The sequence below is a fragment of the Oikopleura dioica genome, chromosome XSR, assembly GCF_907165135.1.
Source record: "Oikopleura dioica chromosome XSR, OKI2018_I68_1.0, whole genome shotgun sequence".
In the NCBI taxonomy this organism is placed as follows: domain Eukaryota; kingdom Metazoa; phylum Chordata; class Appendicularia; order Copelata; family Oikopleuridae; genus Oikopleura; species Oikopleura dioica.
In genome coordinates this window covers 6,207,934-6,223,254 of record NC_137294.1, presented here as the reverse complement: position 1 = coordinate 6,223,254, position 15,321 = coordinate 6,207,934, and the positions used below count along the sequence as shown (strand labels likewise).

At 41.6% G+C, this 15,321-nt stretch overlaps 5 protein-coding genes across 6 annotated transcripts; 3 read left to right on the top strand and 2 right to left on the bottom strand.

The window, feature by feature from the left end:
- Nucleotides 1–553: 553 nt before the first annotated feature.
- On the top strand, nt 554–2,932 carry LOC145707145 (uncharacterized). Its single transcript, XM_081784634.1, has 6 exons — nt 554–680; nt 811–1,074; nt 1,118–1,255; nt 1,330–1,624; nt 1,668–2,643; nt 2,687–2,932. The coding sequence occupies exons 1-5, from the start codon at nt 613–615 to the stop codon at nt 2,229–2,231; spliced, it is 1,329 nt and encodes a 442-aa protein (XP_081640760.1). The 5' UTR covers nt 554–612; the 3' UTR covers nt 2,232–2,643; nt 2,687–2,932.
- Nucleotides 2,922–3,984, bottom strand: LOC145707146 (uncharacterized). Of its 2 annotated transcripts, none has more exons than XM_081784636.1 (5): nt 3,904–3,984; nt 3,589–3,663; nt 3,321–3,542; nt 3,201–3,276; nt 2,922–3,021 (listed from the first exon to the last, which is right to left on the bottom strand). In XM_081784636.1, the coding sequence occupies exons 2-5, from the start codon at nt 3,661–3,663 to the stop codon at nt 2,984–2,986; spliced, it is 411 nt and encodes a 136-aa protein (XP_081640762.1). In that variant the 5' UTR covers nt 3,904–3,984; the 3' UTR covers nt 2,922–2,983. The 2 variants fall into 2 exon arrangements, with proteins under 2 accessions (XP_081640762.1, XP_081640761.1); XM_081784635.1 differs by lacking the exon at nt 3,904–3,984 and adding an exon at nt 3,817–3,882.
- A 1,293-nt stretch (nt 3,985–5,277) lies between these two features.
- Nucleotides 5,278–7,979, top strand: LOC145707426 (angiotensin-converting enzyme-like). The gene is made up of 6 exons (XM_081784950.1): nt 5,278–5,339; nt 5,391–5,580; nt 5,625–7,070; nt 7,111–7,301; nt 7,345–7,556; nt 7,601–7,979. Exons 1-6 carry the CDS (start codon nt 5,331–5,333, stop codon nt 7,878–7,880), a joined length of 2,328 nt encoding a protein of 775 aa, XP_081641076.1. The 5' UTR covers nt 5,278–5,330; the 3' UTR covers nt 7,881–7,979.
- Nucleotides 7,980–8,616: 637 nt separating this feature from the next.
- On the bottom strand, nt 8,617–9,945 carry LOC145709691 (ubiquitin-conjugating enzyme E2 H-like). The gene is made up of 7 exons (XM_081787392.1): nt 9,760–9,945; nt 9,580–9,680; nt 9,406–9,536; nt 9,282–9,360; nt 9,104–9,212; nt 8,845–9,057; nt 8,617–8,797 (listed from the first exon to the last, which is right to left on the bottom strand). The coding sequence occupies exons 2-6, from the start codon at nt 9,649–9,651 to the stop codon at nt 8,885–8,887; spliced, it is 564 nt and encodes a 187-aa protein (XP_081643518.1). The 5' UTR covers nt 9,652–9,680; nt 9,760–9,945; the 3' UTR covers nt 8,617–8,797; nt 8,845–8,884.
- Nucleotides 9,946–10,201: 256 nt separating this feature from the next.
- Nucleotides 10,202–15,198, top strand: LOC145708995 (1-phosphatidylinositol 4,5-bisphosphate phosphodiesterase gamma-2-like). The gene is made up of 12 exons (XM_081786685.1): nt 10,202–10,793; nt 10,841–10,905; nt 11,084–11,557; nt 11,602–11,947; nt 11,990–12,475; nt 12,515–13,023; nt 13,248–13,490; nt 13,537–13,740; nt 13,790–14,199; nt 14,244–14,573; nt 14,619–14,825; nt 14,914–15,198. Exons 1-12 carry the CDS (start codon nt 10,237–10,239, stop codon nt 14,959–14,961), a joined length of 3,879 nt encoding a protein of 1,292 aa, XP_081642811.1. The 5' UTR covers nt 10,202–10,236; the 3' UTR covers nt 14,962–15,198.
- The last annotated feature ends 123 nt before the right edge of the window (nt 15,199–15,321 follow it).

Sequence of the window (15,321 nt, the reverse complement as noted above, 5' to 3'; positions counted from 1 at the left end):
TCAGATTTGGCACGTTATGTGGAGCATCCTCAGTTGGTGTTTATACTGCAATACATAAGAAGCTATTATACTAAATAATAGTTTTACTGAAACAAATTTTTATCAGAACAATTTAGTTGTTTATCCGATAATACGAGTTACACCCAATCCAGTTAATGATTAACTATTAATCTTGGTACCCGAAAAAAGTTCAATCCAAAATGCTCATTTTTAGCCGATTCATATAAAAAGTTGACTTCAGTAAATTAATACAATCAAAGATGAAGATAAAATTTCTAAACTGATGACTTAGTGATGAAGACACGTTTAAAAGTCTCCACATCGCGGAACTTGTCGAGGCAAGAAATCGAAGCAAAACTCAGGGAGGAGTTCAGATAAACAAAGGCTTATGTTAGAAGTCTGCTCCACGGTCGGAGAAACCGTAATTTCAAATCAGTGTGTAAACAAGAAAGTGCGCTTTATTTCTCCTCGAAGACCGCGTTTTCTGCGTCAATTGGCTGCACCTCCACCGCCGATGCGCTGAAGAATTGTGTAGGCGTGCGCTCCAGGAGGTGCTAGCGCAAAAGTACTACACATAATGAAGAGAATCCTAATGTCTTAATACGATAAAAGATGAGCGAGATATCCGACAATGTCTCGAAAGCGGCAAACACCATGTCGGAAGTGCCGACGATCACTAGGCACATGGGTTTAGAATCAAGTCCGTTCATACAACGATGAAAAGATGATCCATATTTAGGTGCGATTAAGATTAAAGAAACTTAGTAGATCATAAGCACTCATTACCTGTAATTCTAAATCTTGCGCAAGTATCTCCGGTCCGTTGAGCCCAGACGAGCCAGGTCTTTCAATATCTGAATTCTCTGATTTCCAGAGCGCAATCGAAGATGTTTCTGCACGAGGACCGTCTGTCAAGTCAACAGTTTCGAACATAGAGAAAAAGAATCCTCCTCCAGTTCAAAATAAAAATGATAACCAGTCAGAAGAAGCAAGTTCTGTTCGAGCTCGTTCTATAGAGATTGTCGACCCTCAAGCAATTATGTCTGAGGGGGCACAAAGAGAACACCTTAACAGGTACAATGAATAACTTGAAATCAAAAATTAACAGTGACCTTAGATCTATCGAGATTCAAAGCGCCCTTCCAGTTCGAACTCTTGGAAGACAATCCGCGCCAGAACAGAAACCTGAAATTGACGCTGAGCAGATTAACAACAGTCCTTTTAATGTTATGCTGAATGAAGAGGACTATGGAGAGTAAGTTTTTTATATTTTCATCACATTTTTCTACTCTTTGAACCTGGATTTCATGGCTTGACAATATTTGTTAGCATGTCCAATGAAGAAGTGATGGCTGCTCTCCGTCAAATGGCAACAAACGCAATGGCCCAGGCGGCAAACAAGGCAGCTACACAAGAAGTTCTTGGACGAGCAGTTTCTTCTAATCAAGAGCAAGAAGAAGAAGAAGTTGTTCTTCCAATCATTGAAGTAACAAAGCCTAAGCTAAGTGTGGAACGACAAATTCAAGTCCACGATGACGTTATCGTTGAAAAGGAAGAGCCTGAAGTCGTAGAAGTCGTTATCAGTAACGTTCAGTTTGATGAGCAAGTTTTGAATGACGAAACGGTAAGTTTAAGAAAATTTCAATGAGATTCTAAATTTTGTTCAGGAGAAAGTCGACCTCAGTCTTCCGGATGTTTTTCCTGGCGCAGAACCTGCATCTGGTGAATTCGACATTTCAAAGCTAACTCGAACCATGACGATGAACTCCCAAAAAAGACTTATTTCTGCCGAAACCATGCAGGCAAAAGCAGAAGAGGACTCAAAAAGTGCACTAAAGAAGATGAAAAAAGAGATTCATATCAAGCAGAGCTATCGAAATCCTGGTTGTTGTGTCGCTTTCTTCAGATTCGTCGTTACCGCTTTCAACTTTCTAGCGATGATTTGCGGAGTTGTCCTGCTTGTTCTAGGCGTCATGGGTCAAATCAAATTCCATACTGCCAAGATGAAAACAGAAAATGTCATCACGGATCCTTCATTTATTCTTCTCGTGGCTGCATTGATTTCCATAGTCGTTTCTTTCAATGGTGGCTTCGGGTTCTTCCGGGGCAATGTTATAATGATGCGATTCTTTGGATGGATGTTGACAGCAATTTTTCTCTGCATCTTCATCGGAGGAATAATTGTGTGGGCTATGGCGGAAACCATTCAGGAAAAGGTTGATCACAAATAAATATACTTCGATAGTTTGTTTTCTGTACTGATCTTTGATCATCCTTATCAGGACAAAATAAAGCAGTTGTACTTTCATTTCATCAAAATGAGAGTGTCAAATACGGGTTCAAGTTTTTTCGCACTTGAAACTGTCGAAAGCTACTTTCGCTGCTGTGGAGTGCTTTCACGCGCAGACTACGCCGTTCAAAGTCTCGGTTTTTGCGATGCGAAAGAGATCCATCTCAATAAGTGTGCGCCACCGAGCTCTTGCTGTCCAAGTGGGCTCGAGTGTGACATGACAGAAGCTTATGAAGTTGGCTGTGTGAAAAAGATGGCTCGTTGGACTTCCGACAATACAGCCACCTTAGCAGGACTTTGGGTACTCATCTGGGTTGTCATTGTCTTTGAGATTGTAGCGGTTGCACACTCAGGTACAAATAAATCAGCAACTAACGCGAAACAGAAAAAATCTAGTAAGGCGCCTGAATCTTCAGTCTCGTTGGCAGAAACTCTACGGCCACTTAGAAGAAGAAGAAAAGCTACGCGCTAGAATTGCCAAAAAACAAAAACAGTTGACTCAAATTGAGATGGATGTCCACGTTCAGGACATCGGCTAGTGACGCTGTCCAAATCAAACCACGTTTTCACCTCTTGAAATTTCAAACTGATAAAGCCTGCAACCTTTTGTACAGTAAAAACTTCACCAATATAAATACAGTTCGTCTTTATTTTGCAAAAACAGAGTCATAAATCTGCTATTTTCTCGAGTGATTAATAACCAGCTGGATTGAGGTACGCCACCGTGCGTTCTAGAACAAAAGTAAAGATCTCGCTTTATTGGCACGACATCTTACGGTTCCCTTGCTACTCATAAAGAAACATTAAATTCATTCGGAAACTTTTACGGGCTTATCATTTGCATAGCTATGGTGGTGGTTTATGATATTCATCTCGTGCATGGAAAGTTAGTATTTGCATATTTTATTACCTACTGCCGCCGTCATTGACCCGTGATTCGAATTTTCATCGCCAAAACCGATTACAATCGCACGTTTTCCTTCAGTCTTGCAAGCAGTCATTAGTTAACTATGACTTTGTCAAATCCTACCATTTTCATAACCATAGGAACGTTCTTAGGGCCTAGTGCATGCATCAGAGTGTTGTCTTTTTCGATTGCGACGATGCTGAACTTGACCTTGGAACATGTAATTGGCTCGTCAAGCTTGCCAGCTTCGAGAGCTTTAATCATTTTGGTGACTTCAGCTGGGTGCAGTCTGGAACAATCTTGTTGGCACCATGGATTTCCAGTATTTGCATCAAAGAGGCCGCCCTAGCCAGCCATTAGTATTGGCGACCGAACGAAACGCAGAACATACCTTTGTGACGCCATCTTTTCCCACGAAACCGTTCACTCCAGAAACATAAATGTCCCAGCCACCTGTTCCAAGCATCTTATTTATAATTTAATAAATCTGGAATTGTAATGTTTTTATTATTTCTACGAGATTTATAGTATCAAATAATTGAAAAAATTTTGATTAACAAATTCAAATATTTAATAAAACGATGAAAGCCCTAAACTGTATAAAGCAAAAGGTCATTACATAGGATCTGTCCACTTGGAAAGGACTGTCATTAAATTTGAGAAGCACCATTGCCAACGATGAAGAAATCTGAAGTTCTGAACATACCGTGAGTTGTGATTTCTCTGGGCACAAGAATGAGCTCACAAGAGAGGATCAAAAGATAACTAGAATCTTATCACTCAGAACGGGGCTGTTTGGTACGCTGCCAAGGGACGTAAATCTCTCAGAAGATAGTTCAGCAGATACAGGGTACATCTTCAAGCGAGTTTTATCGGTATAAAAAGATAATTGAAACGAATTTAAGAAAAATTGTTTATTCAAGAAATCAAAGTTTTGCTTTTTTGACAGGGAAACACATCATTTGACATCATTTGAAGCTGTCAAGGTCGATGTTGCTCTACTCTGGCTTCGGGTGAGATTCTCCGCTGCATGCGTATTCAGAGATTAATTAAAGGACCCCCCCGTCAACAATTTTCCTCAAAAAATCGAAAATTCCAAAATTGCCATATTTTGGCTTCTTAGCGTTCCTGGAATTTCAATTTATCATAAAAACTTGTTCGGAGTACTTTTTGACCAAGAAAAATCTGAAATTTTAGCAAAATTGGGACTTTTTCGTCATTTTTCGTCAAAAAGTCTGATTTTCAAACGCGATTTTGAGGGTGTTAGAGTCGAGATAGACCCCCAAAAAATGTAGCCTCAAAATCGTTTTTTGACCTGTAGAATCCATTTCCGGGGTCAAAATTTCGAAATTCCGAAAATAGATTTTTCGAAAATTGTTGACGGGGGGTCCTTAAGACTCTTTTGATTAAATGAGAATGAAAGAGAAATACTCAATTTTACGACGAGATAATAATTTTCCTCTCGTTTAGAATAATAAGGGTCTTGCAGATTAATCTCTGTAAAAATCTCTGCAAAATGAATTCATACTCCGATCTAAAGTTAAGATTCTAAACTATAAATGATAATGTCGATCCGAGATCAATGAATTCATTTCCTTAAATCTTTGAACTTCAATTTACATGTGCAGCAATAAAAATATTCGACAGCTTGTTCGGACTTGAAAATGGACACAGGTCTTCGTTCGCCTGATATGGATACCAAAACATCTTCTTCTTGGCAAATATGTTCGTGGTATCTTTCCTACAAGAAGCGGATCGAAGTTGGCTTTCCATTTGCTCGCTCGCCATAACTTGCAACTCTTGTTACTCTCGTCATTCATGATATCTTAATTGTTGTGATAGCAACAAGGACACTGTCCGTTTCCAAGCAACACGATTATATAAATTTGTAACGATTACACTATACAGATCTTTCCTCAATCCACATACCAAAGTTATCAAAGTTCTGCTTCCAAAAATTCTTGGTGAATGTTTGCAAAAGTGCGTCAAGATTCTCTGCAGTTAAAATTAACATTTACGGCTGACGATACCAGTCATTCTTGCTATAGCGACGTCTGCCATTTACCAACAGTTGAGCTTTATAGCAGGGAACTATATAACAGAAATGTTACCGGGTGAATTTCACTTGCGAACATGAAGCTAGTAAGTTACATTAGTTTTTTCAATATTCAGAGAGACTAACGAAATTTATAGTTTGTTGCTGCAACGTCAGCTTCGGCTGTTACAGCATTTCAATGCTACGAATGTTCTGATCAGACAATCAACGATGTCAACCCTTGTGGAACTATAAGCGAAAATGATAATCCTGTAACTTGCGAGAGCGACATCGGGTGCTTTGGCACCGATGTTATTGCCTTTTCGGAGAATTATTCTGATGGATCACGTAAGTTTACCTTCGTTTTGATAATTAATTAAATTTGCTCTCAGTCGAGATCATTACACGAGGATGCGTAAATAATACCGAAGAGGTCAGTCAAGGATGCATCTACTACAAGGCAGGAGATACCGTTACTGACGAGAATGGAGATGAGATTACGATTGAAAACGATAGTGAGATTTGCTCGATGCACTGTGAAGAAGATCTTTGCAACGGAATGAATGCTGGAGGTCCATGTGTTGTTAAAGAATCTTACGAATTCCTTAACAGCTGGATGGTCCACATGCAGCCACTTTATACAGCTTCTGCAAATGCGAACTGGGCGAACAATATCGACATCAGCGATGATAATGCTGCTGAGGCTGGGCGAGTTGACGCTGAACTCGCTCGATGGGCCACTCAAACTGGAAGCTGTGGAAAGGCACATTTTAAGACTGACAAAGGATATGACATCCACGCCGATCCAAATGAAGAGTCAATTTGGAAAAATGAGCTCCTTCAAGAACGAGCTTTAGACATGATTCTCAATGTTGGGCCAGCTGCTCTTGAATCTGAAGAATTCAAAACATACAATGGTCTTCTTCAACAGATGCAGGCTCACTACTCAACTGCGAAGGTTTTAATCGAAAATGACTACAGTGGTGATGAAGTCGATCTCAGCCAAATCGAAGAAATTATGTATGTTGATGCAGGCAAAGGATCCGATGATAACTATGAGCAGATGCGACATCTTTGGGAAGGATGGCACAATACTGCTAACGAGCAAAAAGCTAGCTACGAGCAATTTGTTGAGCTAAGCAACAAAGGTGTTGTATCGAGTGATATGGATCACCCTGATACTGGTGCTTACTGGAGATCTTGGTATGAAGATGACGATTTCGAAGCAAATATGGAATCGCTCTGGGGCGAAGTCAGCGAAATTTACGAGAAACTTTTCGTCTACGTCCGAGGTCGCATGAACGCTCATTATGGTGAAGAACGTGTTGCCGCAAAAGAACCTATGCCAGCACACATCTTCGGAAACATGTGGGCTCAGGACTGGAGTGCTCTTTACCCCTTTGTTGTCCCACACCCAGAAGCAGGTGAACGACCAGATGCCACTGATGCGCTTTCAGGAAAGACTGAAAAACAAATGTTCGAAATGGCAGATGAATTTTTCCAAGGCCTCGGACTCCCCGCTATGACTCAGACTTTCTGGAATGAATCTGTAATTGAGAAACAAGACAATATGGTCTGTCATGCTTCAGCATGGGACTTTTTTGTCGGTGATGCGATGAGCGCAGTTGAGGCCGAGGGTGACTACCGAATCAAGCAGTGCACCGTCAAGACTCACTCTGACTTCGTTACGGTCCACCACGAAATGGGTCATATTCAATATTACCAGAACTATGCCGCTCAGCCCATCGTATTCCGAAACGGTGCCAATCCAGGCTTTCACGAAGCTATCGGTGATACAATCGCTCTCTCCGTGAACACTCCTGCCCATCTCACAAATGGTATGAACTTATTTATAAATCTTCGGTTTACGGTTTTCAGTCGGACTCTTATCTGGCTACGAAGAATCCAAAGAAGCAGACCTCAACTACTTGATGCAGACCGCTTTGACTAAGATTGGTTTCCTTCCCTTTGGCTACGTCACTGATCTTTGGCGATGGAAGGTATTTAGTGGTGAAACTAAGCCAGCTGACTACCAGAAGAGCTGGACCGAACTTCGAAACCAGTACCAGGTAAATAAAACTGTATTAATTAATATTATGTAAATTAATTAAGGGAATCGTCCCTCCAGTAGAACGGGATGACGGTGAGAACTTCGATGCTGCTGCCAAATTCCACATTCCTAACAACACTCCTTACATCCGATATTTCGTCTCCCACATTCTCCAGTTCCAATTTTACGAGAAGATGTGTGAGGCTGCTGGATGGAATGAAGAACTCTACAAATGCACTTTTGCCGACAGCAAAGAAGCTGGTGACCTTCTCAAGTGAGTCCCACTGAATTAAATTGATGAGATCTAACAAATTTTAGACAAATTTTGGAACCAGGAAACTCAGTGGACGCCAACACTATCCTTGAATCAGTAGGAATCAAGAAAATGTCAGCCGACTCCCTCAAGAAATATTTCGAGCCTCTCATTGCGTACCTTGACGAAGCTAACAAAGATTATCATAAAGACTTCCCAAGCAGCCCGAGCAAGTGGATGCCATGCGCCGCTGGCAAATGCCCGCCAAAGAATGACGGAAGTAATCATGCCACCACTACTATTCTTAGCTCTGCCCTCCTCGCCCTATTTGCTCTTCTTTGGTAAAAAAATGATCAAAATTTGATACTGTTTTGACGTGGACTATGAATCTGTATAATCTGATGAGTTGACTCAATACTCGCGTGCAACAAAGATATCCCCCAAAAGTTATGTGTTGTCCATTGATAACTTTTGCAAAAAAATCATTTCAGGAAAAATATAGTAGTGTTTTCTACGCGTGAGAATGATGTGAGAGAAAGATGCTATTTACTAAAATTAGAATTCGGCTTCTGCATCTATAGAAGAAGTGCCATTTACGGAATCTTACGCAAATTACTTAGTTCTATTGAAAAACATGGACAGGCTTCGGACGTTAAACCCAACAGTGTTGGGCCAACACGATCATCCGGTCATCGTACAGGGACAAAAGTAGGCTCATTCAGAAGCTCTTGAAAAGAGCTTTCTTTTTGACAATTGCTGTCGATTTCGGAGCATTCAATATTCGTTTTTCGGATCCTCTCCGGACTCCGGAGTCCGGAGAAACTCAAATAACTCGAAACAGGGAGGGAGGGCCCAGAGCTTCTGAATGAGCCTACTACCGGATGGATAAAATCGTTTGTTTTTACGTCCGAGGCCTAAACATGGAGGATAACTCGTCTAATTCACTAAGAGGCTGGCTAGTGATAGTCGAGAACTTCCTTTCAATCTTTTTGTTTTTTTATGCATTCAGTCTTTGGCCTTTTAAAATTTTTTTATATAAGTATTATATCATAGATGACTGTAAGATACAACTGGAATGGAGTCATATTTACGCATTTTATTAAACTGAATAAAGAGCGAGGAAAAGAAAAGTATAAAAATGTATCATTTGACGGTAATATTCCTTCCCTCGATTTGATATTGACATTGTTGTTGTACTATGATTGTTGATAGTTAGTAAAGTTGGTTTGATAGGTTGTCTTCGACGAACCCGCGTCTGATTTCTGAAGATAGAGCTTGGAATCTTTGCTTCACAAAATTGTAAATTTACCTGGACAATATTTTTGGTTCTTTCTGCGCATAGAAGTTATTCACATTTCCATCTCCATGTTGTCATCGCCGTCAAATGAGCACTCACTTATCGAAGATTCATCATCATCGTCGTCACCCGCCCCGTTTCCGTCGCCTGTGGCGCCCATTTCCATTGCGTACCGACTTACGTAGTCTCGGACTCGTTTTTTGTACTCTTCTGGTTGGTGCAGGTCTGAGACAAAATATACACGCGTCTGGCGCACGAATTTTTCACTTACACAATCCTGCAGCGTCTCCGTTTAAAGGGTCGTGAGGGTTGGGGTACATCAGCAGTTGCGGCAGGAATGTGTCGAATATATTTGATAGGTCGTATAAAGGCGTCCACGTCTAGATTCATAAAGTTAATTTCGAACACAACTAATTGGCAGTGGAAAAGAATGGTGCTTCTCCACTTACTTGATTTATGACATCAAGACAGACGGAGCCCGAGCCCAAATCGATATTCGGATGAAAGATTTTGTTCAGGAAGCCGATGCTAAAACGCGTTTTTTGTTTCTGAGGTGGGCTTTTGAAAGATTACCTTGGCGACTTGAAAGGATATTTCTCGGGCAGCTCGACGCGGATTCTCCAGACGCCGCCTTCGTATGGACTGTCACTTGGGCCACAGAATTTTACCTGGAAGCAGTTGAGACTGTCTCCAATTAGATTAACCTTGTGAACTCGATAAAGCTTAATTAAAATGGTGTTTTCTTACTTCGTGACGACTTTCTATCAGTTTCATGACATCAGTGTCCATCCGTTTCTTTCCTGGGGATGGGGACGCCATCACCACGAGTTAAATTGGCTCTCTTCTTTCTAAAAATAATTTTTATTTCGAAGTGAAATTTTGAAATGAAATTTAAAATGAAAGAAATAGCTGAGATTGACATTTTACCTGGAAAAGCTTTTCTTCAAAATTTTTTTTATTCCCAATTTGTGAGTTCTTTTTAGATTGAGTGACGTCTTCTGATTCTGTCTTCCTTGGCCGAAGGCGGCTCTGAAATTAGCTGAGCTGAATTTTCGACTTTCTTCGACGAGTTCTTCTGGTTAGATTCTCAGTTAGGCTTTGAGCCAATAACGCGCCCAATGAGAGCGCGCGGCTCAAAAAGATCACTTTAGGAATGAACCAAATCTAGACAAACTGGAAAAACTCACGAGATGATTTCGAGAATAAAAACATTATCCATGCACGAATAACCAACCCGCAAAATACGCGCCATCCTCTTTTCAGTGAAAAAACTCACTGAAAACCGTGCTATGCGTAATTTAATTTTGAAAAATCAAATAAAGATCTCTTATTCGATAAAAAATTTATGACAGGTTGTTATGAGAAAAAGTCTAATATGGCTTATAAATAGAATGATAATCGGATATGACGTCATCAGGTGAAACAGAAGGTTTCCCGGAGAAATGGCGCCGTCGCGCATCTCGTTATCACCCCGATTGCTCAAATGCAGAAAATGGAAGTCCCGTGAAAGCCGTTTCAGAGAGCAGTTGCGACTTGCGCAGCAAATTGCTCCTCCAAAAGTCGGCGTTTTACAACCTCGGCATTGTTAAAAACTCGCGCATCAATTCGAAGCACGTGAATGACTTGCAGGCAGGCGGCTTTCCTACTAGGCAGTTTAATGTCAGCTGGACGAAGGGCTTCCTTTACTGGCGGAACGAACGGAGCACCACTGTAGAAGAAGGGTACATAGATCTGCTACAGATCGTCGAAATTCGGTACAAGCATCGTCTTCGTATGATAAAAGTGCCCAAAGCATCCTGCTTCAGCATCTACCACGGCGACGAGTTTAATCTCAATCTGACCGTTCTTTACTCCCAGTGTGGCGAGAATGTCGCTAAAGAATGGGTCACTGGATTGCAGGAAGTCGTCAAGGAGATGCAAGACGAATGGTTCCTTAGGCGTGTCGATCGAGTTATTGAGAGGTACTCTTTCACCACTGGAAGCGTGTTTCACGATCTGATGTATTTAGAGAGCTCTCATTAGCAGCTACAGGAGGAAGAAGCTTCAATTTAGGGGAAAACAAGCTTTACGAGTAGGGATGAAGATAAGATCCACATTTTCGGTGGTTTCTTAGAATGATCAGTTGATTGTACAGTAGCGCTATTCTTGTTAAAAATATCATCAAATATGGATTATTCTTGGCTAGCTGCGAAAACAGTGTTAGTACTAATTGATGTTGTACTGTCTAAAATCGACATCCCAATATCTGAGTCTATCAAAAACCCGTCTACTCTGATAAACTACTTCAAAAACCGTGGGGATCGAATGGACAAGTCAAAACGCTCCTCACTCACATTTGAGTTCGATTCAAAAAAAGGCTACAACAAAAACAGCTTCGGTAACCTTCTACTTTCGAAGCATGAGTATCAGTTCGCAGAAGACCACTCTATCTTCGGCAAAATAAAACCGATTGACCAGGCGCTCAAGGGCGAAGCCATGGTCAGCCGGGAAACATTCAGTTCAATCTTTGGAACAGAGGTTGACGAAACCGAGCGACTTTTTCAACTAATAGCGGAAGAAAACGAAGGCAAATTTATTTCGCATCACACGTTCGCCCTTTTCTTGTTCTCCGAGCACAACTCGATACTGAACCCCGAGTTTGTGAATGAAGAGCCCGGCGAAAAGTACCTCTCCGCTCCGTTCAGCCATTACTGGATTAATTCGTCTCATAATACTTACCTTACAGGTTGTTCTTGGCTTTTTTTATAAATCATCTTATTGACTCGTTAGGGAATCAATACTCTTCGATGAGCTCGGTTGAATGCTACGTCCGCGCTCTTCGGCAGGGCTGCAGATGCATCGAACTTGACTGCTGGAACGGCAAAAACGGCTCCCCGGAGATCTTGCACGGCCATACCATGACTTCTGCTGTACCCTTGAAAGATGTTCTTGAAGCTATCGCTGAGCACGCGTTTTCCACCACTAATCTTCCACTGACACTCTCTATCGAGAACCACTGCAACATAGAGCAGCAAGACATGATGGCACACTTGTTTAAAACACTTTTCAAGGACAAACTACTCAAAGAAGTTGTAGATGAGAACGAGGAGCAACTTCCGTCGCCATGGATGCTCAGGTAGATTTTTACGATCCGAAAGTGCCGTAAAACTGGTCTAAGGAACAAGATACTCATCAAAAACAGAAAGCTCAAGAGCTCGGATAAGGATGATCAGATAAAAGACGACAATGACGAGCACGAAACTTCTTCTTTCCAAGGATTAGTCAACGTCATCAGTGCAGACGGTCGACATCACCCCAAATTCGCGAATCTGTTTTCAAACACTGGCGAGCTTCAGTTTTCTAAAATCCCAGATCCTGATTCCCACTTAAATGGCGAGGAGAGTATGCTCGACGATGCATCTTCAGCGAGTCCCATTGCGTCGCCGAACTCGAAAAAGACAGACGAATCAACGCAGAGCAAAAGTTGGTATCATGGAAACATCAGCAGAACGAGGACGGACGAGCTTCTTCAGTCCGAAGGCCGGGAAGGATCATGGCTAGTTCGTGACTCGAATAGATTCAAGCCAGATTCAACTCTTTGTATCTATCACAAAAACAAAATCGTTAACATCAGAATTCACAAGGATTACAGGAACCGTTCCAAGTTTTCGCCGCTCTGACGTCATTTGATTATTTTATTCAGTCAAAACTTATCACTTATAACTCCAGCGGATTATTTTTGGATGTCAGGGAATAAATTTTGCGAACGAGTAAACAGAGATCGACCGGAGCCGTACTACTTTTTGGATGACAACAGCTCCGATCATCCCCTTTGCGACAGTTTAGAAATACTAATCGAGCATTACCAAAACTGTCCGATCAAAACCGATTTGCGCCTTCTACATCCTGTTTGTGTGCCGGAGCAGCATCTACGAATGATCTGGTTCTACCAGAACATTTCACGTGATGATGCGGCTCGCGCGTTAAGAGATGACTCTGTCACCGACGCAAGCTTCTTGATCCGCCAAAAAACGGACAAAGAGTTTGCTATCAGCTTCAGAAGCGATCGAGATGGGCCTGTATCTGTCAAACACGGCAAAATAACGAAAATATTTGACGAGGAAACTCAAGCCTTCAGATTCGGGGACTCGTTGATATTTCCCTCGCTTGTGGCGCTTGTAGAGTACTATAGAAGAAATGCTTTTTATAAAGGTAATCCACCAAAAACAGCTAATATTTTGAACTTATAAAATGAAATGATATAAGTCACTTCCTGAATTTCGCGAAGGCAAACGAACTTTAATTGTTTGCTTTTGTGAGTCAGGTGAATAAAACGCAACGTCTCAGACGCCCTTTGTTTCATTTTAGTGTGCGCTTTGAGTGTTCTAGTGTTTTCTCGAGCGTTGTGGCCTCGTGAGCTTAAAACAAATGTTCAGGAGTGGAGCTAGGTGAGCCAGTCGAGCGGGCGCTCGTCAATCGTGTCACATCTCAAGAGATAGGAGACCATAATGGAGAGGAATACGTCGATCACACTTCCCGCCTTCAAGTTCATGCCCTGCACAAATACGAGGCTGACGACCACAACGAGTTATCTATCAATACGGGCGACAAGATCATCGACGTTGAACAGCGCCAAAAAGACTGGTGGTTTGGAAAAAATCCAAATACCGGTATCTCGGGTAATCAGTTATCGGGAATTATGCATTGGTCAATCAATAAATTCAGGCTGGTTTCCTGCTAACTATGTCCAAGTTTGCGATCAAGAAGATGAGGAAGAAGATATGTTGAAAGGAGCTAACGATGGAAAAATAACACTTTCCACATCGTTTGAAATTACTCAAACTTCTGACCAGGTTATTACGATCAGAGATGCTGCAAATCGGAAATCAATGAGAATAGGAAAGAGTAACCAAAAAGAAGGAGACGCAGGTTAGTTGCGTATGACTGTTCTAACAAGGCGTTTAACAATTTTTTACAGTAATTGTGGACTTGTTCCAAGCGCTGACTGTATTTATGGACAGGAGTCAGCAGAGTACACTCAATCATCAGTCAGAACCGCCTCCTAAGATGCTTCGTTTGTCTAGAAACCTCTCTGATCTCGTCGTATACTGCCAAGCGACAACGTGGAGTGAAGAGTTCCTCCTTCCGAACGAAAAGCGGGAGTTCCGCCAGATGAGTTCAATCGGCGAGTCTAAGATCCAAAAGTACCTGCAAGAGTCTTACATCACCAGTTTCCTCGATTACAACACCTACCAGATAAGCAGAACCTACCCGAAAGGAGCACGAATACATTCGGAAAACTACAATCCAATCCCTTGTTGGAATGCCGGCGTGCAAATGGTCGCTCTTAATTTTCAAACACCCGATTTGGCCATGCAACTCAATCATGTAAGCAATTATTTCTAGAGGTTCAAAAGCCATGTTTGTAATAGGCGAAATTCGCACAGAGGCAAGGATGTGGATACGTCCTCAAACCTGACTACCTGTTGTCGAGCTCTATGGGTGCTGGAGAGAAAGGCACAGTGCGTATCCCTGTTTCTTACAATCCATGCTCTAAACAAGACTACGAAGACATAAAGACAATACAACGAACATCGAACCACTATGGCAAACTGAATCCGCAGATAATAAAGCTTAGAATCCTTGGTGGACGGAATATCTTCGGACTGGGGAAAACGTATCAAAGTCTTAATACCTCAAACATTGAGTACGGCGTTGAAATCTGGGGAATAGACGCGGACAAGCAAAAGCATCGATTTAAGGTGGGGATTAATATTTTACTTTCGCTTATCCTTGGCTAATTTTAGCAAGAAGGAGCTAACACCCTCAACCCTGTATTTGATTGGAAAGAACTGAAACTCACGATTCATAACCCGGACTTAGCGTTCCTTCGATTCGTTATTTCCTCACCAGATCCGTTCGGGGAAAGCCTTGTCAAAGCTGTAGCTGTCTTTCCTGTGAAGGGGCTCCGGCAAGGAATACGATCCGTTCCGCTTATGAACATTTACTCAGAGGCAAGGGTATATTTTTAAGCATTTCTTAAAATTTAGCTAGTCCAATCAATTGAATTCCTACAAGTTAGCTAAGAATACCTTTCAAAAGCCTATCGAACTCGCAGCTTTGCTTGTCGAATGTTCAATCACTGACTAATATATTTGTATAAAACTGAAAAGACCTTCTTCCGATGACAAATCACTATTGATATTTATCTATCTTTCACTATTTCACAATTGAGCATCAAACCAACGAGAATTCTTCTTCCATTTCCTTTTATCATTGCCACTTGAGCTGCCTTTCCGAGCTGTTCCGCACATTCGCTAATTCCAATTTCCACAAAGTTCGATTCCTCTTTCAATTTCAACACAATGAGTAACACCAATCTCATCACGCAATGGCCACCATCCTTCAAATTTATATGTTTAGAATGCCTCCTGCAACAGGGGCACTCTCGAAGGCCCTCATAGAGGGCATTATAAAAGAGAACAGGGTTGTCATGTTCTCCAAAACCTT